Raw genomic sequence first — 24964 nt, forward strand, 5'->3', positions numbered from 1 at the left:
AAAAATATAATTCAATATTGGTTTCATTAGACCAGAGAATCTCATGGTCTGAGAGTCCTTTAGGTGCCTTTTGGCAAACTCCAAGCAGGCTGTCATGTGCCTTTTACTGAGGAGTGGCTGCCATCTGGCCACTCTACCATAAAGGCCTGATTGGTGGAGGGCTGCAGAGATGGTTGTCCTTCTGGAAGGTTCACCCATCTCTACAGAGGAACTGATTCAGGTGTGGCCAATTAGTGGATGCGGCCAAAACACTTGAAAACCCGTAACAAGATAGAGGACAGAGAGACTTTTGTTGATGCTGAAAACTAAATGTATATGTTTTTAAACAATATTATTAGAACCTTCTTTGAACATTACTAAGGATTTCTGGGGGGTTGATGGAAAGTGTTCTTAATGTTCTGAAAACAGGACTTTAAATTGAACCATGAGGAAACCTGCAGAAAACATTATGCTGAAGAATTAGAATTCCCACAGAAGAAGGTTGTTTCTTTACGGTCTCTGAATAATTTGAGAATATTACTTTAAATAGAACCATGAAGAAACCTGTAGGAGACTTTATGGGAAGGTTATATGCAAAATAACCATTGGGCAAACATGCTCTCACCAAGCTCTAAGAAACATATGGTTCTCAGAACATTATGTGCTAGCTGGGTGCTATGGATTATATTTCTATGGCAGCAATGCAAGAAACTGTTCTATATTTGGTGCATGTGCTGCCCATGTTCATCAGTGTTCAGACAGGAGTTGTCATATAATGTTGTACACATTATTTCAATTTATCAGGAGGTGCTGCAGAACCTTCTACACCCCTACTTCCCGCAGCTATGATTGGAAATCAATATACATTTTCTTGCTACATTAGGATACCAAAACGAAACCACACGAAAATGGCTTTTAAAATTCCACTTGCTCTGTTACATAATAATTAAGGCAAATATGGGAGCATGTGTCGGATGCTGTGTTGTTTGATAAAGAGAACGGGATGTTTGACGTCAGGAAGGACAAACAAATCCTCCCCCCTCCCCAATAAATAAGACAGGCAAGTTCTTCCGCGTGGAGAAAAAAGACACCAGGCGCACCAAGCAAAGTCAACGCAGTGCAGGGAGCATCAATAAAAGACGCTCAGATACACAGACACTCACATTACACACGCTTACAAAGACACTATCTTACACACTCCAGAATCTGATGATGCCGATTTCAAGCAGCTCTTCTTCCTCAACGAAGAGTATGCGCAGGGCAGCGTCTGAGCTCGAGAGGTCTGATTCTGTTACGGTAAGGAGTAACGTTCTTATTACCATTCCATTTAGCCCTATCATACTCAACTTTTGAGTTGAAATGGTCACAACTATTGTTATAAGTGTCACTTGCTAATCTTTTTTAGACTTTTTTTTATGTTGCCTCAATGCGCGCAGAGAGCCTGGCTCATTGGAGAGGGCACTATTATGCAGGAGCGGTTGGGTAAATGGTAACTTTTTATAGGAAAATAACTTATTGTGGTTTAGCAGCTCGGCTTTTAAATCACTAAGAGTAAGCTATGCGTCAGGTTTACTTAGCCTGCATTGGTGTTCTTATGCGTTTTTGGAGATGTAAAATGCTTCCATCGAGGTAAGCAAGGCTCTCCAGTTTTCAATTACTATGGGCTGTGTCTTGTGCGCTGTCGGTGGTCGAGATAAATATGTTCGAGTTTAAATATGTTCACAGACATAACAGTAAAGCTTTTAAAGTTTTAAATGCAATATGTTGCTCTTTTTTGGCGCAGTCTCCAAGATTCTTTGGGAGACGACAAAGTTTGATCGAGGATGCGCGGAAAGAACGAGAGGCAGCGGCAGCCGCGGCAGAGGCGGCTGAAGCGACTGAACAGATCGTGTTTGAGGAAGAGGATGGAAAAGCGCTGCTCAATCTCTTCTTCACGCTGAGAAATTCCAAGACACCAGCACTGTCACGCTCTCTTAAGGTGTTCGAGGTAAGTACAAACGATGAGCTATGCCTTTTCTGTATTAAAGAGCCTAAATAGGATTTGGGATAATTCAAAAAAAGGATTTAAAGTGAAACGTTTAACTTTGAAAATAAACATCGAATTTAACCCAATAGTCTACCAAATAACACAAACCAAAACTTATTTTTGTTCAAATGGAGAGTGGAATACATATTTTGCACAACTTATATTTTGTATGAATATACGAGAAAATAGGAGATATTCAATAAGGCAATTAATTCGGAGTTGTAAAGTGTGAGAAAATGTTGTAGCCTAAGCCTATTAGTGCTTGCTCTCAGCTCTTCTTGTTGATTTTTCCAGGCGACAAGGCAACGTCACTGTGTCTAATATGTCATTATGGTTCAGGAGAAGCAACTAGGTAAATTCGAATGTTCTGGCAAATTATGCAGAGCAGATTGTTGGAGCCTTGAACAAAGGTGTTAAGGATTATGCCTAAATAGATTTCCTAAATGGGAACGATTCAATGACGATATTATTTTCGTGGTGTAGCCTATGCTATCAACAAAAACTTGTTTTAAAGTATAGTACATTTCTTATCAAGGGAAAATAAAATATCCCTGAACTGTCCAAATCTTAAAATGTGTAGGCTAATCTAATCATTCCAATCCCCACCTGGCAAAAACTAGTTAATTTCAACGTCAGTTCAACCCCCCCAAAAATCAGTGATGATATTGAATCAACGTGGAAAACTGATTTGATTTGCCAAAAGTCTTCAATGTCAAGGAATTTCGTCATTTTTTCACCCAACTTTTAACGTAAATCCAATGACAGGGTAACATTTTTCGTTGATTTCACGCTGAATTCACGTTAGTTGACAACTAAACCAAATGTAAAACAAAACTAGATGTTGAACTGATGTCAATGCCCAGTGGGTCATGATTGCGTTAAAGTATAATCTTGTTTTAATTCAATTGTAGTCTCGTCAAGTTATTTAAAATGACATAAATGATGTTGACATTTAAGATGAAATCTTTGTAGGAAATATAATCCTATATTACCAGGCTTGCGATTTTTGATGTTCCTGATAGGTCGCTATTTCATTGGGTGTGGATGTAGAGAACCTAGAGGAAGCTTTCTGGTATCACAGAACAGCATGAGATCAAGTGTTGCAAGCAAGTTTGTTAAAACACGTAAGAGCACGTAATCTCCCTTTCTGCCTTGATCAGACCGTCAGTGTCGTTGCGTTTTGGTGCACAAGAAGTACATTCATTTCCAATTGAACGCTGCACACATATCGACAAATGTTGGATTACATAATAAAAATGAAAAAAATTGAATAATAATCTGCAGTATTGATGCATCTACACTGTGGGTCTGATAGGTCTGATAGAGGCGTTAGTTGCCCTGCGTTTGTGAAGAAATCCTGCACTGACATGATAGCTCATTTCTGCAGTCGAATGACCAGAAGCCCCTCATGGGTGGAACTTTATTCATATTTTTCCTAATTAATAAACTTTTTTTAATTACGAAAATCCAGTGTTTCTATGTCAAACGGTTTTGTTATATTTCAGTCTTCTGTGATGTATATAAAGTGTAATATTGGGAGGCAAAATCAAAATGTCATACATTTCAACTCTATATCTGACATGGTACAGGTGTCTTCTTTCTTTTAGCCCATAACCATGTGTGTGAGGTGTATACTTTTGTTTCAAAGTTGATTTGTTTACAACTACCACAAAACACTCTGTGTGACCCTGATTTAGCCCACTGCAGTAAAAGGTTGTTCTGCCCATGCAGTTTACGGGAGAAATGTGTTCAGACCTCAGACCTTTGGCTAGACCTAGCACCCATCCCTCCCTTCCGCTCTCCTTCACTCCAACCCTTCTTATTCTATCATAAAGGTTTGTTCTCAATTGTAGGAACATCTCCTCACTTCCTTTCCTTCACTGCAAGAACAAACCAGATGAAAACCAGTCTAATGATGAGATTCCTGTAAAGGCTGTCTGAAGTAGTACACCAAGGTGCAGCGTGGAATTTGTTCATCTTTTATTTTAGATGAAAAAGGCACTTCACAAAGAAAAACAGACGACAGCCAAACAGTCCTGTCAGGTATCCTAACACACGAAACAGAAATCATCTACCCACAAAACCCAAAGGAAAAACATGCTGCCTAAGTATGACTCCCAATCAGCAACAATGATGTACAGCTGTTCCTGATTGGGAGCCATACCCGGCCAAAACAAAGCAATCCCCAACATAGAAATACAGACATAGAATGCCCACCCAAATCACACCCTGACCAAACCTAAATAGAGACATAAAAAGGCTCTCTCAGGTCAGGGCGTGACAATTCCACCATAAAATAATGTTCTCAAGTCTTTTCTAGGTAGTGCCGATGAAGGGGTGGAGACGAGGAAACATTTTTAGCAAATGAGAAAGAGCCTAAGAGAAGTATGTTGTGCCTGACAGACATTTCAAGTATTTTCTAGTGCAGATGCAGTGGTGGTGTGAACTTTAGTAAAAATACTTTAAAGTACGAGTTAGGTAGTTTTTTGGGGTGTATCTGTACTTTACTATTTATTTTTTACAACTTTTACTTCACTTACATACTTCATACATTTTCCCCTGACACCCAAAAGTACTTGTTACATTTTGAATGTTTAGCGGGACAGGAAAAGGGTCCAATTCACACACTTATCAAGACAAGATCCCTGGTCATCCCTACTTCCTCTGATCTGGCGGACTCACTAAACACATGTTTTTTTTTTAAATAAATGGTCGAGTGTGGGAGTGTGCCTCTGGCTATCAGTAAAAAATAAATAAATGAAAATGGTGCCATCTGGTTTGCTTGACATAAGGAATTAAAAATTATTTATAATTTTTCTGTTGATACTTAAGTATATTTTAGAAATTACATTTATTTTTAATACTTAAGTATATTTAAAACCAAAGTAGTTTTAGACTTTTACTTAAGTAGTATTTTCCTGGGTGAATTTTACTTGAGTAATTTTCTATTAATTAAGAAATCTTTACTTTTACTCAAGTATGACAGTTGGGTACTTTTTCTACCATTGTGCAGATGAAGGGGAGTAGACGAGGAAAGGAAAGATGTTTGAGCAATTGAGAAGAGCCTAAGAGATATATATGTTGTGCCTGATAGACATTTGAAGCTAAGATCCACCACCTGGAAACACGGCCGTGCAGGAAGCCCCGGGACAGCCTGGAGGGGCTGGAGTACTTTGTCCGCTGCGAGGTGCACCTGTCTGATGTCAGCACCCTCATCAGCTCCATCAAGAGGATAGCAGAGGACGTCAAAACCACCAAAGAAGTCAAATGTGAGAACCTTCAATATTTCTGCATAATGCACTTTACTAAAACTGTACTAGTCTCACGAGCACAGGTGAGAACACATAATGCTGTGGAACTCGAGGCTTAAACAAAAGCAGCTGTCAAGTGTAAGACCATCTAATATTGTATAGCCAATGTATGACCCAAATGTAACCTAGCTGAACCATCTTTACACTCACAAAATCTCAAAAAGTATAGTTGAATGATTCTGTTGACTCTCAAGACTTGACTGGCTGGTCACCTCCTTAGATATAGTCCACCTTTGCATTGTATTTAGTCATACTGTAGCTGCTATTGAGTTGACCAAAGCTATTAATCTACGATAGATGGCAGGCTTTGTCCAAACATTTGTGTGCATTACGTGTTTTGCGGCGACAAGAATTAAAGATATACATGAAAATGGGAGCATGTTTGTAAAAAATAAAATGTCTTTACGGTCTTTTTTCAGTTCACTGGTTCCCAAAGAAAATCTCAGAGCTGGACAGATGTCACCACCTTATCACAAAATTTGATCCAGATTTAGACCAAGAACACCCAGTGAGTGAATGAATGGAAACAATCACTCAGGCTGCTTATGTAGAGAGAGAGAGTGAGAGAGAGAGTGAGAGAGAGAGTGAGAGAGAGAGTGAGAGAGAGAGAGAGAGAGAGAGAGAGAGAATATCATTGTTACAATGCTATTACACCTTTATTACATTGTTATTACATTATTATTATTAAATGTGAAATAACGTTTTGGCCACAACTCACAAGTTTTGACAGTCGTTGAGCCTACATCAGATAATAATCTTATTACATTGCCTAAACGCTGCCATATTTCTAATGACAGTATAATTACACTAGATAAAATGTGAAACTATAGATATTGGGTCTCTACTCATGTTTTGTGTGACGGTTTTGTACAGGGATTCACAGATCCCGTCTATAGGCAGAGGAGGAAGATGATTGGAGACATTGCCTTCAGATATAAACAGTAAGCCAGAAATAATTATACCGTAACTCATTACAACATTTATTCATTTTAAACATAAGCCTTAAGAAATTAGATTTCTAATTTCACGAATATATATATATATATTGACCTGGGCAGAAAATACTGTAGTTGTATTTTGTAGTTTATTTGAAAATACAGTACAAACTGGAGGTAGTCGAATATAGTTTATATAATTTTAACAAAAAGGCAACTATTTTCTTTGATATTCAAATACAGGTCTCAGAAAAACAAATAGTATTTGGAATACCTCTCAGAAAAACAAATAATATTTTAAGGTACTTGAATATGCAGTGCATTCGAAAAGTATTCAGACCCCTTGACTTCTTCCATATTTTTTTAGGTTACATCCTTATTCTAAAATGTATTAATTGTTTTCCTTCAATCTACACACAATACCCCACAATGACAAAGGAAAAACAGGTTTTTAGAAATGTTTGCTAATTTATTAAAAATATAAATATCACATTTACATAAGTATTCAGACCCTTTAGTCAGTACTTTGTTGAAGCACCTTTGGCAGCGATTACAGCCTCGAGTCTTCTTGGGTATGATGTTACAAGCTTCGCACACCTGTATATGGGGAGTTTCTCCCATTCTTCTCTGCAGATCCTCTCAAGCTCTGTCAGGTTGGATGGGGAGCGTTGCTGCAGAGCTATTTTCAGGTCTCTCCAGAGATGTTTGATCGGGTTCAAGTCTGGGCTCTGGCTGGACCACTCAAGGACATTCAGAGACTTGTCTCGAAGCCACTCCTGCATTGTCTTTTTGGCTCTGTGCTTAGTGTCGTTGTCCTGTTGGAAGGTGAACCTTCGCCCCAGTCTGAGGTCCTCAGCTCTCTGGAGCAGGTTTTCATCAAGGATCTTTCTGTACTTTGCTCCGTTCATCTTTCCCTCGATCCTGACTAGTTTCCCAGTCCCTTCCGCTGAAAAACACCCCCACAGCATGATGCTGCCACCACCATGCTTCACCGTAGGGATGGTGCCAGGTTTCTTCCAGACGTGACGCTTGGCATTCAGGCCAAAGAGTTCAATCTTGGTTTCATCAGATCAGAGAAGCCTAACCCTGACTCGAACCCTTTCTCATGGTCTGAGAGTCTTTAGATGCCTTTTGGAAAACTCCAAGCGGGCTGTCATGTGCCTTTTACCGAGGAGTGGCTTCCATCTGGCTACTCTACCATAAAGGCCTGATTGGTGGAGAGCTGCAGAGATGGTTGTCCTTCTGGAACATTCTCTCATCTCCACAGAGGAACTCTGGAGCTCTGCCAGAGTGACCATCGGGTTCTTGTTCACCTCCCTGACAAAGGCCCATCTCCCCCGATTGCTCAGCTTGGCCGGGCGGTCAGCTCTAGGAAGAGTCTTGGTGGTTCCAAACTTATTCCATTTAAGAATGATGGAGGCCACTGTGTTCTTGGGGACCTTCAATGCTGCAGTAATTTTTTGGTACCCTTCCCAGATCTGTGCCTCGACACAATCCTATCTCGGAGCTCTACGGACAATTCCTTTGATCTAATGGCCTGGTTTTTGCTCTGACATGCACTGTCAACTGTGGGACCTTATGTAGGTAGGTATGTGCCTTTCCAAATCATGTCCAATCAATTGAATTTACCACAGGTGGCCTCCAATCATGTTGTAGAAACATCTCAACGATGATCAATGAAAACAGGATGCACCTGAGCTCAATTTCGAGTCTCATAGCAAAAGGTCTGAAAACGTATGTAAATAAGTTATTTCAATTTTTATTTTAAAAAAATTAGCAAACATTTTTTTAAACCTGTTTTTGCTTTGTCATTATGGGGTATTGTGTGTATAGTAACAGTGGAACCGAACCATTTTTTTGAGGGGTTCTGTTCAGAACGAAACGATTGGAAAATAATTTAGGTTCCAACCCCTCCATAAGATTGTGGAAATTGCTTTATAATTGCATAATAATGGAGTTATAACATGTGGAATAAGGAGCAGTTACTATTCCTGTAGAGTACTGTATTGCTCATTGCTATGCAATTAAAATGCAATTACCAAAGTGTTATGTAACATGTTAATAAAATGTTGCTCAAAGTTATTACAGTTTTATTACACAGGTGCCAGAACAGTTTGTTAAGTATTAATGAGAACGCTAACAGTAACAAAATATGCCTATTAATTGTCAAAAGGAAACAATACCAATACTAGGGTGGCAGGTAGCCTTGTGGTTAGAGGGTTGGACTAGTAACCGAAAGGTTGCAAGATCAAATTCCCGAGCTGACAAGGTCAAAATCTGTTGTTCTGGTTTTCCTTTCCTGTGGCGGTCCTCATGAGAGCCAGTTTCATCATAGCACTTGATGGTTTTTGCGACTGCACTTGAAGAAATGTTGGCACATAGGCATTGACTGTCCATGTCTTAAAGTAATGATGGATTGTCATTTTCTCTTTGCTTATTTGAGCTGTTCTTGCCATAATATGGACTTGGTATTTTACCAAAAAGGGCTATCTTTTGTATACCATTCATACCTTGTCACAACACAACTGACTGGCTACAACACATTACGAAGGAAAGAAATTCCACAAATGAACTTTTAACAAGGCACACCTGTTAATTGAAATGCATTCCAGGTGACTACCTCATGAAGCTGGTTGAGAGAATGCCAAGAGTGCAAAAAAAGCTCTGAAGACGGCCGTGAGACCGATACGTAAAAGCTTATTAAAGAGTAGTGACACTATCAAGAGCAGTGTGCGGGATTCTTCTTTTTTCTCATTTTATTCAACTGTTACCATGCACCTGCAAAAAAGATAGCTCAGATGTGCGAGTGCATTTTGAATTAAGAATTTCAAAGATACATTTTTATTTATTTTTTAACACTTTTTTGGTTACTACATGATTCCATATGTGTTATTTCATAGTTTTGATGTCTTCACTAAAAACCCTTGAATCAGTAGGTGTGTCCAAACTTTTGACTGGTACTGTATATATAAATGGTTAGACTTTATGGCAATGGACATTCAGGAGAATGGACATTTACAAAATGTTCAGATAGAAATGTATTGTGTATATCAAATATGACTGTCCTTTAGATTGGAATAGTTTATTAGATTTGGTGTGCTCTATTCATTATATTTCTATCTTAACATGCAGTTCCAGATACAGCACTGCCATAATTTTTTTAAAGTAATTACTTTCTGAGATTTTTCTTGAAATTGTTTTAAAAAGTAGTATTTTTTCGGATCTGTATTCAAGTAGTGGTCACCTCAAAAGTAAATGTTTATTTCCCCGGAAAAATAGTTACTTTCCGCAAAGAATAGTTAAAACTATAGTTATTCTAGGTCTGCCATGTAGTAATACAAATACAAAGAGTCATGAAACTTTCACAGTACATGGAGACGAATGACTACTTAAAATGTCATGTAAAAATCATAAAGAAAGTGGATACAAGGTTTATCTAGGAATATTAAGCTACAATGGTGTATATCTGCTAATTTCATTCTTCTCTTTGTCAGAGGGGAGCCTATCCCCAGAGTAGAATACACAGAGGAGGAGATCGGTACATGGTGAGTGGCACTAGCATGATATTCTTTGGTAAAATCAGTGATAAGTATTCAAACCTTAATCAGTGATAGACGTGTGGATATTAAACATTTAGGTACATACAAGTGTCTTACATCGGTTGAAAGCTTAAATGCTTGTTAATCTAACTGCACTGTTCGATTTACAGTAGCTATTACAGCGAAAGCATGCCATGCGATTGTTTGAGGACGGTGCCCCACATCAAAATATTTTTCCACCGGCACAGGTTTCATAAATTCACAAATAGCGATTAAATATTCACTTACTTTTTAAAATGTTCCTCTGATTTGTCATCCAAAGGGTCCCAGCTATAACATGTACTGTCGTTTTGTTAGTTTAAATCCTTCTTTATATCCCAAAAAGTCAGTTTAGTTGGCACCATTGATTTGAATAATCCACTCATTCAATGTGCAGAGAAAGGAATCTGAAAATCTACCGCTAAACTTTGTTTCATCAAGTCAAAATACATTTCTATTTACTCCTCAGATACTCTAAAATGTAATCAAACTATAATATTTCTTACGGAAAGAAGTATGTTTAATAGGAAACCAATTTTAGAAGGTGCGTCTTGTCTTCATCGTGCGCCCAAACACGAATTTACAAGACAGTGTCCCTGTACTAAAACTGATATTTCTTATTTGTTTTGCAAGTTACAGGCCTGAAACCTTAAACACAGACTACTGACACCCTGTGGAAGCCATAGGAATTGCATCCTGGGAGCTAGAATTCAGTATGCCCCTATACTTTCCATTGTAAGAGCATGGGCTCTCAAAAAAAGACAATTCTGGTTGGTTTTTCTTTGGATTTTCTCCTACCATATCTATTGTGTTATAGTCTCCTACATTATTTTAACATTTCTATAAACTTTAAAGTGTTTTCTTTCCAATGGTACCAATTATATGCATATCCTGGCTTCAGGACCTGAGCAACAGGCAGTTTATTTTGGGCACGTTAGTCAGGTGGAAATTGAGAAAAAAGGGGTCTAGTCCTAATTAAGATAGTGTTAGAGCATTGAACTGAAGCTTAGGCAGTAGCTTTTGGAACTACAATGACTCTTCACATCTCAATACTTATCGTGCAAGGGTTGTTTATTGTATGCTTTCTGTTACGCTTCAGCCCTCTGTTTACATGTCCATTTGCACAAAGACGTGTTTATTTCATACTATTTATGATTTTGTGATTTTGACTCAGAGTGGTAAAGGTTATTTAATGGTTATTTTCCTGATTTGCCACAGGATGGAGGGTGCTATCAAGCAATCTAGAGTAAAAGCTTTTGATCGTTTATGTGCAAATGTCACAGATTAAAGTCAATTGCCCAGATATCATGTCAGTCTAAAATGTCAGTTCATTGTTTGACTCACTCCACCAAACGGAAATATTGGGTTTGAACAATATAAAAACATTTTCAAAAAAGCGTTCAGGTCCCTTGACCGAACTTCTCCGAAGTGACTGTCAACCATCTGGTACACGACTTGTTCTGCATCCCTAATTACAACCTATTCTCATATGGTGCACTACTTTTGACCAGAGTCCTATGGGCCCAGTTCAAAATCAGTGCACTATATAGGGAAAAGGGTGCCATTTGGGACGTAGACTTGCTCATGGATAACCCGATTATAAGAGAGTAAACAGTTTTGTTTTGGAGAGATTTATAGTTGACCTAGAGGACAATATGCTGCCATAACTCAATCAAAGAGAGGCCACACATTCAGCTCACCATTCTAGAAATGGGTTATACAGAAGTCTTCTCTTTTTTAATGGATATATTTGGACTTCTATAACAGTTGTCTTGAAAAGTCCTAGAAATCAATCCTTTTCCCATAACGACTCACAGTTGTGTTTTAAGATTTCTACATTTTCATCTGCAATTTTATCTACAACATTATATTTGTTTCCATCGTGTGTTCATCTTCTGGTGTGTGTGTATCCATGTGTGTGTGCGTACGTGCATGCATGTCTGTGTGTTCTCCCACGTGTGTGTGTTAAATAGGAGAGAGGTGTACTCCACCCTGAGGGACCTGTACACCACCCATGCCTGCAGTGAGCACCTGGACGCCTTCCGCCTGCTGGAGAGACATTGTGGATACAGCCCTGAAAACATCCCCCAGTTGGAGGACGTGTCACGCTTCCTCAGAGGTACTCATACATGCCGCCTATAGCAGCCATTGTCATGGAGCATCTCACAAGACGCGTGCGTCTCTCTGCAATTTCATTGGCAACTCCAGCAATAATCTGAATGAATGTGCTGTGAAAAATATTTTCCTCAATGCGCCGCTTAGTTCATAGAATCATGGTTACGTTAGTAACACTTGCTTTTATCGTCTGGGACAAACGGAACAGTAACAGCGGTTTCTAGTGCTTTTAGCGCATCTTGAAAACAAACTATTCCTACACATTTGGCTCTAGTTTTTGACCCCATTCCTGAAAGCTAAGATTCTCAGGAATGTGTTTGTGTCTTCTGTTTCTATCTATCACACAAGCTGTGCAGGTCTCAGTAGCAGAGACAGAGGAGAATCTGTACAGAATGACTGTGGGAAATGCATTGATTCTTCACAAACGATCATACACAAAGATTGCTTGATAATCATCATCAACTTTTTATTTTTGAGATAATGGCAATAAGGCCAGATTCAAAAGATTCATACAATGATTTTTACACATTTGTTTCTAATACTGCAACTTGAATGAAAGCTTGATGGTCCATGTTAATAGTATCTTAAATATCATGTATGAATTCATTTGATATCTTGTATGAATCAAATTCAATTCATGACCCCCCCCCAATAAAGTAGCTCCCTCCGAAATATTAGTGTCTACCACTGGCCTATAGCATGTTCAATACAGCCCACTCCTGATTGAACATTAGATACATGTACATGCAAAGAAGCAGATATTCAACCTGCGTATGGGTCGAAAATGGTAAAGGTTAGGGTTAAGGTTGGGTTTAGAGACAAAGGTTACGTACCGCAGTCATACATTTTCTGTCGGCTGAATATACACTACCTAAGTTCCACCTCTTGGTAGATGCGTAGTCATTAGTACCAATTGTCATTGTCACTGTCTCCCTGCTTTTTCTATTTTTTCTTTCTCTGTCTCGCTCTCACTCACTCACTCGCACACACAGAGCGTACAGGGTTCCAGCTGCGTCCCGTGGCAGGTCTCCTCTCTGCCAGAGACTTTTTAGCCAGTCTGGCCTTCCGCGTGTTCCAGTGTACCCAGTATATACGCCATGCCTCTTCTCCCATGCACTCCCCTGAACCGTGAGTACTATTGTTTCACCATGGCCATATTCAGTATGCAAACATTGTAGAAAGTTGCAGATAGAGATGTCATGAATAGAGCTGATGTGATTCCTAATTCTACATGCTATATTTCTATCTTAACATTGCACAACATCCTAGTTCTCCATACCCGGGTTAAAAGATAGCTGATCTGCATTTTTCTACATTGTATTGGATACAGTGCAACCTTTGGTAGGTAGTCTGCTGTCAGGCTTCGGCTGTGGTACAGCAAAGCCAAATCATCCTGTGCTCATTGTTCTCACAGGGGAAGTGAAATGACAGGCTATAATGACTTTGCTCAAGATCATGTATGCCGCAAATGACATGCAACTAACTATAATGTAACAAATTCCACATCAGCCAATTAAAAACGTTGACGTGCTGTAGTTGTACCTGATCGACCAGTTTTTCATGAAAGCGTTCCTAACAGAAGTTCTGCTAATCAAAGTTACTAAATCCCATGTGTTTAAATAGCTCACAGTGTAGTGAGCCAAGCTCCTGATCATTTTCGCAGTTTGCGGCAAGGGTTTGAATCCCAAATTAGATTATTCTCATTTTTTTTATGTACAATTACATTTGTGTCATTGTGTTGCAAAGGGAAGTGCAACACCTTGATAATGAATAATAATAATACATTTAATGAGGCATCTTTCTTCAGCCCTGTAGACACACTGTTAATAATCATGTTTATTACATATATTGCACAGACGTGTACATTTAACTGTACAATTTTTCCATACATTATTAAAATGATCTACAAACATCACATATGCATTATTTGACTCGAGGACCAGCAGGAGATTCGAGTCGCGTAGGGGACTTGAACCCACACAACGTTTTGGAGCATACCCCCTTGCAATTCTCCTTTGACCTCTCATCAACGAGCTGTTTTTGCCCAAAGGACTGCCACTGACTGAATGTTTTCTGTTTGTCGCACCATTGTCAGTAAACCCTAGACACTGTCGTGCGTGAAAAGCCCAGGTGGCCGGCCGTTTCTGAGATACTGGAACCGGAGTGCCTGGCACTGACGATCATACCACACTCAATGTTGCTTAGGTCACTCGTTTTGCCCATTCTAACGTTCAATCGAACAGTCTCTGAATACCTCGATGCCTGTCTGTCACGTCCTGGCCAGTATATAAAGTTAATTGTTTTGTAGTTTGGTCAGGGCGTGGCAGAGGGTATTTGTTTTATGTGGTTCGGGGTGGTGTGTTTGTGTAAAGGGTGTTTGATTTAGTATTTCCGGGTTTTGGTTTATGTTTAGTTAATTCTATGGTTAGTCTAGTGTGTGTGTTTCTATGTTTGGTTGATTGGGGTTGGGACTCTCAGTTGAAGGCAGGTGTTGTCTATCTGCCTTTGATTGAGAGTCCCATATATTAGGGTGTGTTTGTATGTGTTATTTGTGGGTGATTGTTCTGTGTTGAGCCTATGCTAGCCAGACTGTTTGTAGTTGTTCGTTCGTTCTTTTTGTTTTGTGATTTTGTACGTTCATTTTTTGAAGTTAATAAATTCTCAAGATGAGCATACACGTACCTGCTGCGTATTGGTCCTCCTTCACCGACAACAACCGTGACACTGTCTCTCCTGCTTTATATAGCAAGCCACGGCCACGTGACTCTCTGTAAGAGCAAACCATTTTCGTGAATGGGGTGCTTTACCTAATAATTTGTGCATCTCAATTTTTTGGGGGGGTTTCTTTAAATAAGCTTTGCTGTACAATTAAAGGTCAAATACAAACAGTCAGCAATAATCTAATGAATTCAGGGCTTGTGAAATTAGTCCTAGGCTAAATATAAGCCTTCCACAACCATAAGACCCAATAATAATGTCATTATTTCATCAAAATAATTGAGCCTGCTTTTTTGCAATACTGCCCTACTAGGCAAAAAGGCAGTAACTGTTCATAGCGTGGAACTGAGAACAATTGCTTTTATTTACCTTGGTTTCATAGTAACCTTATGCAGTTACTGCTAACATGACCGCCTTTTTCTCCAAAACACAATACAATAGAGGCAGGATACTTGTCCAAATGATTAAGCATGTATTTAATGTAGCAAAAAGTTAGAGCATAACCTGTAAACCCATGTTATCCTTAGGCAGAAACTCAGACGTGTCAAACTACATGAACCTGCGAGCGCAGTTAGAATAACTCTGTGGCTTATCCACCCCAACCTTCCCCCAACGACCCCATCGAAAACGGTGTGTCTCTGTGTGACCCAGAGGCCACAATATGTCAAAAGCATGTTGAAATCACAAATTGTCAGGCTTCATCCTGGGCCTACTTTTTGCACAGTCGCTGCGGTCAGACCAAGCGAGCTACGGTCAAGTGGTCTCACCTCGTTGAACTCGGCACATCCCAGAGACTACGGTGATGCCATTTGCCAACCCTTTCAGTGTTGATTTCAGCCTGTCCATTTGGTGATGGTTCATCACTGTTTAAACTTATTGGAAATGGACAATAAGTCAGCCATCAAGTCAGCCATCCATCAGTCAATAAGATATCATACTGACACCAAACTGAGACATACTAACACCAAACCCCCTTTTTCCAACTCGTTTAGAAGCCAACTATCACATATTTCAGAGCCGGCCCAAAATTCACAGCGCCTTCTGTTAAAACCATAAAAAAAATTTAAACACATAGTTACGTTCTAGCTGTGGTTCCAGTTCTGACATTATGTGTAGGCCTAGCTGAGGCGACCCCGAATCCCGAGTTTTGGCTCGATAGGTCATTCGGAGCCCGAGCAGCGACCTTAATTAGTGCTGAAAATTCACTTTTTTCGGGCGTTGCTACGGGGTCCCTGAAAGACCTTTCGGACAGAAACTTGTAGGGTCCGTTTCTATGGGCCGAGGCGGTTTCAATGCACCTAGTATTGTGATTCTGGGACTTTTCTAAACGTTGTCATTTTCGCGACGTTAAAAATTAATTGTAGATATTGCAAATGGACTAGGCTGTTTCTCAGCCGGGGAACCTTCTAAAGCCACATAACTCACCGTGCACTACCGACTTAAGCTCTAGAACAGGTTTATAACGTTTCAGAGCTCTAGGTCTGACGGTTCTTTGATGGTTCGAACGCCGGTAACTATTGCAGGCTCTGTGTGTCTGTAAGCCCCACACTGTGTCACTCCATGTTGGCTGTGTGTGTGTGTGAGTACAGAAAATCACAGAAATCACGTAGAGCTTCGAAACCCGCCTTAACGGATTCGCCTTAACACACCTCAACTGGATCTATAACTTAAAAAAACAAAAAAACATTTGTTTTAGTATCATGAAATGGACATTGTACGATTTCTCGTAAACTACAATAGATAAATGGCTGTTCTATTTTTCCTTACAGTGTGGGTTTATGTACTTTGACGTGAAGTGGTCAAATTAGCTCTGTATTACCATTTTCGACCTTTATTCCCACAAAATGTGCATTAACTCAAAGAGCGTTGTGGCCTCGCCGCCAACTTGTTTCAGGGCTTTATTTTTTTACTTCCCGGAGACCAGGCCTTGGGGTGCGACCTGAGGTCGTCTGCCTATTTTAATAGCACCCGTGGACGTCTAGTAAGGGACCATCCATTTGCCCTATGAAAATCCTCATCAATCGTAAGGGAGCTGCCACATGCGTCCCTTATGTAGGGTTAGAGTTAGGTAGGGCAGAAAACTGATCTGACTTTCAAGTCTGTCTATGACAATACCATTTTGTAAAAACAATACCAAAACCATTTATAATGCAAATTCACTAATAATGACTAACTTCTTGTAGGCATTATAGAAAGTTAACCCAGGTCTCATCAACAATCTCTCAAGCACAAGCCCACGTGCTAGTGAGCAGCCAACTAATCTTTATATTTCAAGTTTATCCAACTTAGATCTATTTGCTAGCTAACAAGGTAGAACAGTTGAATTGGTATGAACACACCCTTCTGTCCGTCTCCAACTGTTTGAACACAGCATGACAGCCTGTCCACTTTGTTCATGTTGAAATCGAGTGGCCTACCTTATTTCTCAGAATGAGAATGTGTTGCCAATTCCTTATATAATTGTGTTTTATGCTTATTGCACATTTATAAAACACAGACTAGACAGCTAGTATAACAGTCTTTGGATAAAATCCTGCTAGTGGTATGTAGTACTGAGCATACATTTTCCAGAATCAATGTTCATTGATAATGCTGTTTTAGGAGTGTCTGCTCTGCGTGCAATTTGAGGACTTGAGACATAGAAAGGGGATTGTTAGAAAACTAGTCCTCTATTACAGTAAAATAATATCTCAATGTGTTAATATGGACACCGAAACACATTATGAATAATTCGGTTAGACCTTCTGTTGGACCAAACCTCAAATGTGAACAGCGAGTTGAAACCTCTTGTCAGTTGGGGGTTTCTGCAATTCTACAAAGTTTGACATGACTTATTTTGCATCTCTTGCAGGGTATTTTGAAAGATTTCAAATAGTATTTCAACTCAGGTCTGCAGTCCAAACAGCTCTCTGTCCTGTATAATTTATTTATCTTCATTTCTCTGTTTCCATACCTCTCTCTTCCTTATCTGCACCTCCTTAGATAGAGACAGCATCATGCACTTTCTGTATGATAATTGTAGGAAATATGTACTGGGCATCTTACTCTCACTCTCTGTCTCCATCTCCTGTGTGACTGTGTGCATTTAGCATTTAATCATCTCATTATTTTTGTGATGTTGCCATAGGGACTGTGTGCACGAACTCCTGGGCCACGTCCCCATTCTGGCTGACCGGGTGTTCGCCCAGTTTTCTCAGGTGACAAATTCTGTGGCTTTATTGGCTTTATTGATTCTGATTTATTGATTCTGAAGATGGACATTTTTAACCCAATAACATTTATAAAAGGAGCAGTTCTAAAATGAAAGAGAGTTGGGCCTCTGGTCTGCACCCGTCTGCACCCATCAGCCTCTTGTCTGCTTTGTATACCATGAACCAAAGATGATACTCTGTCATGCTTTACTAACAGAGATCACATGTGTCTTGTAGAACATCGGTCTTGCTTCACTGGGGGCTTCAGAAGAAGATATTGAGAAACTGTCAACGGTAAGTTTTGTTGTTGCAACATGGCTTGGATTATTCCTGATTCCTTATTTGCTTCCTACCACACATGCAAAACATATGAAGTGTAAAGCTGTGGAAACATAACTCATTTAGAAAGCATGTCTCCTGTGTGTGTGTGTGTGTGTGTGTGTGTGTGTGTGTGTGTGTGTGTGTGTGTGTGTGTGTGTGTGTGTGTGTGTGTGTGTGTGTGTGTGTGTGTGTGTGTGTGTGTGTGTGTGTGTGTGTGTCTCAGCTCTACTGGTTCACGGTGGAGTTTGGTCTGTGTAAACAGGGTGGCATTGTGAAAGCCTACGGGGCAGGACTCCTCTCCTCATATGGCGAGCTAGTGGTGAGTACATGGTTTTAGACATGGAGTATTCTCTTTCTCTCTCCATTCTAAAATCATACCATATCTTAAAACCTCTACGGGATCGGTGACCCCCCCCCACGGGACGGTTGAGCTAATGTGCGCTAATGTGATTAGCATGACATTGTAAGGAACAAGAAAATTTCCCAGGACATAGACATATCTGATATGGGCAGAAAGCTTAAATTCTTGTTAATCTAACTGCACTGTCCAATTTACAGTAGCTATTACAGTGAAAGAACACCATGCTATTGTTTGAGGAGAGTGCACAGTTATGAACTTGAAAATGTGTCAATAAATCAATTAGGCACATTTGGGCAGACTTGATACTACATTTTGATCAGAAATGCAATGGTTCATTGGATCAGTCTAAAACTTTGCACATACACTGCTGCCAACGGGTGGCCTAAATCTAAATTGTACCTAAACTGGAATAATACATTGTGGCCTTTCTTTGCTTTTCAAAGATGATGAAAAAAACGCACACATCTTTTACCAGATCTAATGTGTTATATTCTCCTACATTAATTTCACATTTCCACAAACTTCAAAGCGTTTCCTTTCAAATGGTATCAAGAATATGCATATCCTTGCTTCAGGTCCTGAGCAGTTAGCAGTTAGATTTGGGTATGTCATTTTAGGCACAAAAAAAAAGGTCAGATCCTTAAGAGGTTCATCTTAGATATAAGCCACCGTATAGACAACATAATAGGACAGAATAAACCTCCCCTAACCTAATTTTCAATTAAATGTTGAATTACAGTAATATCCAGACGTCCAGACATTAACCACCCGTCCCCGTCCCCTCCCTATCTCTCACTCTCCCCCTGTCTTGCCCAGCATGCTCTGTCAGATGAGCCAGAGAGGAGGGAGTTTGACCCAGAGGCTGCTGCCATTCAGCCCTACCAAGACCAGAATTACCAGTCTGTATACTTTGTCTCTGAGAGCTTCACAGATGCCAAAGAGAAACTCAGGTAACGGACCAGACACACATAGGCCGTGTCAGAATACCCATACTTGTAGGCTAAATAGTAGGCTTTTTTGGTATGCAAAAGTATACATTTAGAAAACGTAGTATACCAGGATGTCATAATCATACTCGCTTTTCATGAAGTAGAATTCACTGCACACTATTGAGGAAGAGAATCGTCCATTCAAAGCTGAATGAAAAATTAACAAGCGCGATTGCGCATTAGATGATGCCTTCTCAGTATGGATGAGTGGAATGTTGATATTTGTTGTTTGCTGAATACATTTTTATTAAACAGTACATCCCAAATAATATGTAGTACTATAAGTACACCAGTGGAGGCTGGTGGGAGGAGCTATAGGAGGACAGGCTCATTGTAATGGCTGGAATTAAATGAATGGAATGGAGTCAAACATGTGTTTTCCATATGTTTGATGTGTTTGATACCTTCCATTAATTCCATTCCAGCCATTACAATGAGCTGCCCTACTATAGCTCCTCCCACCAGCCTCCACTGAAGTACAGAGCATGTCGTTTTAGTAAGTAGTAGGTAAAACAGATTTCAGACACGGCCATTGACACACGAATGCATACACACACAAGTGCACACGTATAAGCCGTATAATCCAGTCTCACACTAGTTTTATTATTTTACCAACTTACATCAGTTTTTGCTTTTAAACCTGATCTACCTGCTAGCTTCTAGAAGGTCAGCATCCCGGAGTCGCCTCTTCACTGTTGATGTTGAGACTGGTGTTTTGCAGGTACTATTTAATGAAGCTGCCAGTTGAGGACTTGTGAGGCATCTGTTTCTCAAACTAGACACTCTAATGTACTTGTCCTCTTGCGCAGGGGTGCACCAGGGCCTCCCACTCCTCTTTCTATTCTGGTTAGAGCCAGTTTGTGCTGTTCTGTGAAGGGAGTAGTACACAGTGTTGTACAAGATCTTCAGTTTATTGGCAATTTCTCGCATGGAATAGCCTTCATTTCTCAGAACAAGAATATACTGATGAGTTTCAGAAGAAAGGTCTTTGTTTCCAGCCATTTTGTGCCTGTAATTGAACCTACAAATGCTGATGCTCCAGATACTCAACTAGTCTTTAATCAGCAGAACAGTTTTCAGCTGATCTAACTTAATTGCAAAAGGGTTTTCTAATGATCAATTAGCCTTTTAAAACGATAAACTTGGATTAGCTAACACAACGTGTCATTGGAACACAGGAGTGATGGTTGCTGATAATGGGCCTCTGTACGCCAATGTAGATATTCCATAAAAAATCTGTCATTTACAACATTAACAATGTCTACACTGTATTTAGATCAATTTGATGTTAATTTAATGGACACATTTTTTACTTTTCTTTTAAAAACAAGGACATTTCTAAGTGACCCCAAACTTTTGAACGGTAGTGTATATTTTTTGCTTCTCTTATTTGCCATGTATTTGTGTGTTAGTCAGTGGGTTTCTATGGTCTAATAGTAGTAAGGCCAGATGTAATATTTTATAAAAAATATTTTTACATATATATATTTTTTTATACCTTCAAGGGTCCTAAAATTCTAAATCAGCTTAATGGTCCATGTTATTACTAACTTACAACAATTCCATATGTTTGGTTGGTCGATATCGCCCTCTAGAGGCTTAGACTGTAGATGGTTAATATGTAGTTGCAGTGCAATGCAAATCAGTTTTCTGTGATTCAATGCATATTGAATTAATGTTTCTTGTAGTTGGCCTCTACTGAAGAAAAGTTGAACCCTTTATATCCATATTGCCTGATACAATAAGAATGAGAATGTTGTCACTGAACTTTAGGCAGGCCAGACAGACAGACAGACAGACAGACAGACAGACAGACAGACAGACAGACAGACAGACAGACAGACAGACAGACAGACAGACAGACAGACAGACAGACAGACAGACAGACAGACAGACAGACAGACAGACAGACAGACAGACAGACAGACAGACAGACATTGACCAATCAGTAGATATTAGACTTTCTATACATTTTATATTTGCCTTGTGTTTTTCCTGACAGATCGTATGTGGCTGGAATTAAGAGGCCGTTTTCTGTGCGGTTTGATCCCTACACCTACAGCATAGAGGTCCTGGACAATCCCCTGAAGATCCGAGGAGGCCTGGAGTCTGTTAAGGACGAGCTGAAGATGCTCACAGATGCCCTCAACGTGCTCGCATGATGTACAACAACACCGCTACTGCTGCTGGTCCCACTCTGTGCCAATTTGATGTGTGACATGACCATTGTTCTCTTGTGCTTTATGAGTTGCTTTATGTGTTTGCTAAGTGGCGACCTTGAAACCTCTCACTGGACTTGTTTGGTTTATTTGATCTGGTGATGTCTCTAAGATATGTTGTGCAGGTGGGTGGGCATTATCCATTGGTACCCATGTTTACTAAAGTCAGGATTCAATCTGATCGCGCTTTGTAGACGATGAGGCTTTTAAAGGTAATTTTCCTCCATTGGTGGAGACTGCATTCATCTCAAATGTTGTACACCCTCCCCTCCGTATTTATTTGGACAGTGAAGCTAAAACTTTTAATTTGGCTCTATACTTGAGCATTTTGGATTTGAGATCAAATGTTTTATGAGGCAACAGCACAGAATGTCACCTTTTATTTGAGGGTATGTTCATTCATATTTGTTTTACCGTTTAGAAATGAAAGCACTATATGTATCTAGTCGGCCCATTTGAAGGTGTCATAAGTATGTGGACAAATTCACTTATAGTGTATTAAAATAGTCAAACATTTAGTATTTGGTCCCATTTTCCTAACATGCAATGTTCCTAGCATGTGACTCCACAAACTTGTTGGATGCATTTGCAGTTTGTTTTGGTTGTGTTTCGGATTACGTTGTGCCCAAAAGGAACTGAATGGTGAATAATATATTGTGTCATTTTGGAGTCACTTTTATTGTAAATAACAATATATTATTTTTCTGAACAATTCTAAATTAATGTAGATGCTACCATGATTGCTGATAATCATGAATGAATCCTGAATAATGATGAGGGAGAACGTTACAGAGGCATAAATATCATATCCCGCTACCAAAAAACTCCCGTTATTGGTCATGTTGAGAAGTTAGCATGTTTTGGGGGTATGGTCTTTGTGCCTCTAACTTTCTCACTCATCATTATTCAGTAGTCATTCACGATTATCCATAATGGTAGCATCCACATTATTGTTGTGTTCATAAACATATTCTATTCTTATTTACAATAAAAGTGATTCCAAAATGAACAATTCGGCTGCGTTTGACGAATCTGATCAGGTCTGAAAAAGATCCGATGAGAGAAAATCTGATTTTCATTTGGTCAAAAGACCAATTAGTGGAAAAAAGATCAGCGCTGGGCTACCTGTTTTAAACACAACCTACATTATTCACCATGCAGTTCCTTTTGGGCACAGCATAATCCAAAACACAACCAAAACAAACTGCAAATGTATCCAACAACTTTAAAGAGTCACAAGTTTGATGTACAGTGTAGGCATTGCGTGCTAGGACTATGGGAACAATTACTAAGCTTTTGACTACTATAATAGACTACAAGTAAATTTGTCCAAATACTTGATACCTTCAAATGTTGGGACTTGATACATAAAGTGCTTGAAAAAACCCTCAAATAAAATGTTACATTCTGTACTGTTCCATCAAATGAAACAATTGATCTCAAATCCAAAATGCTGGATTATAGAGACAAATTAATAGTTTAAGCTTCACTGTCCAAATAAATACAGAGGGGTGAGTATGTCACTTCAATCTGAAATTATTTTTAAATGGCGCATTGTCGACAAAATGCGAAAATTTGTGCACAAGGAATAGGGCTAAAATGCAGGGTTAATGTAGGATTAAGGCAAGGTTGTGGTTTGCTACTCACATGTGTTATGCTTTCAAACAAGTCTCAATGCAAAGTTTCACCTCACTTTAATAGTTTGGATTGAATTCAACAAAATATGTAAAACGCTAGGATAATTACAAAATCTAAGCAGTAAAATTATGAATGTAATAAAAGTAGGGAAACTGGACATGGTATAATGATAAAAATGAAAGATGTTTATGTAAATTACTGTAATATTGAACCAGGGAAAATATTTAAATCATTAAAAACAAATCACCCTGTTTGGAATAAAAAATATATTATTGTGTGTATAACAATTTTCTGTGAATTGTAAGCATTGTGCTTGTTGCGATGTAATAGCAGAATAAAAATAAAGGACTGTATCTGATGTTATATAAATATATTTATGCTTGTCCACTGAGGAAGTTGTGATAGCACATTCTCTGTAAAAATATCAATATAAAAAAAGAAATAATCAGACATTAGCATTACCTCTTGGTGTCCATTCCTGACTCAATAATCTCAAAGAAAAAGTGATTCCTCAAAACAAAAACACACATACAGTACATTTTCTAGTATATTGACTATCGCTTAGACTATTCCTCTCAAATTTAATCTGGCTATTACGATGGCATTTTATTAAATAAATAAACATCATATACACCAACAAAACACAGGAAAAGAACAAGATGCGGACAGTATTATTGGTTGTTTGACTGCGAGCATTTGATCAAATGAATGCAATATCATAACTTGTTTTCTCTGAAACATTTGGTGAGTCGCAGCTCATTTATGTGTGCTGCCGATGCAGATTAAGGGAGATCGGGGCTGTATGTAATAATTTTTACTCACTTGTATTTCTCATTACCAGTAGGATATCTTATAAGACTTTTCAACCAGAAATAGTCAGGCTATTGATTTTGATTGAACAATATTGTTATAAAAAGCATGAGCTGGCACACCCAGAGAAAGTGATTTAGTGTAGAGCTGCTGACTAACGGTGAATAAACTATTAAAACAGAGTATATAACAATATTCTTAACAGAATTCAACAGTTTCAACTTTGTAAGTATACTATTTTATATAATTACCCCCAATTGAGCATAAAGGCAAAATTTGATATTCATTTCCATATGATTTGTCCTATAGCAACTCAGAAATAGGTTTGAAATACAGCTCTCCTGTCTTCTTTCAACAAATAAATTGTTCATGGATAGCCTACTCCTATCATTCAAATAATGCAAATGCACTACTTGGCCAAAGGTATGTGGACTCCTGCTCGTCGAACGTCTCATTCCAAAATCATGGGCATTAATATGGAGTTGGTCCCCCCTTTGTTGCTATAACAGCCTCCACTCTTCTGGGAAGGCTTTCCATTAGATGTTGGAACATTGCTGCGCAGGCTTGCTTCCGTTCAGCCACAAGAGCACTAGTGAGGTCGGGCATTGATTTTGGGCGATTAGGCCTGGCTCGCAGTCGGCGTTCCAATTCATCCCAAAGGTGTTCAATGGGGTTGAGGTCAGGGCTCTGTGCAGGCCAGTCAAGCGACTGAAACAGGAAAGGGTCTTCCCCACACTGTTGCCACAAAGTTGGAAGCACAGAATAGTCTAGAA

The 24964-nt window shown here is 39.2% G+C and overlaps 1 protein-coding gene across 2 annotated transcripts; it reads left to right on the plus strand.

Annotated features, from left to right (window-relative positions):
- Window positions 1–1039: 1039 nt before the first annotated feature.
- th (tyrosine hydroxylase) lies at window positions 1040–23842 on the plus strand. 2 transcript variants are annotated; one of them, XM_014123840.3, is made up of 13 exons: window positions 1040–1275; window positions 1763–1966; window positions 5100–5274; window positions 5736–5824; window positions 6190–6257; window positions 9746–9796; window positions 11803–11948; window positions 12937–13072; window positions 17790–17859; window positions 18091–18147; window positions 18398–18493; window positions 19352–19485; window positions 21527–23842. In XM_014123840.3, the coding sequence occupies exons 1-13, from the start codon at window positions 1189–1191 to the stop codon at window positions 21684–21686; spliced, it is 1473 nt and encodes a 490-aa protein (XP_013979315.2). In that variant the 5' UTR covers window positions 1040–1188; the 3' UTR covers window positions 21687–23842. The 2 variants fall into 2 exon arrangements, with proteins under 2 accessions (XP_013979315.2, XP_013979316.2); XM_014123841.3 differs by lacking the exon at window positions 19352–19485.
- The last annotated feature ends 1122 nt before the right edge of the window (window positions 23843–24964 follow it).

Source organism: Salmo salar, chromosome 10, assembly GCF_965601325.2.
Source record: "Salmo salar chromosome 10, fSalSal1, whole genome shotgun sequence".
NCBI lineage: Eukaryota > Metazoa > Chordata > Actinopteri > Salmoniformes > Salmonidae > Salmo > Salmo salar.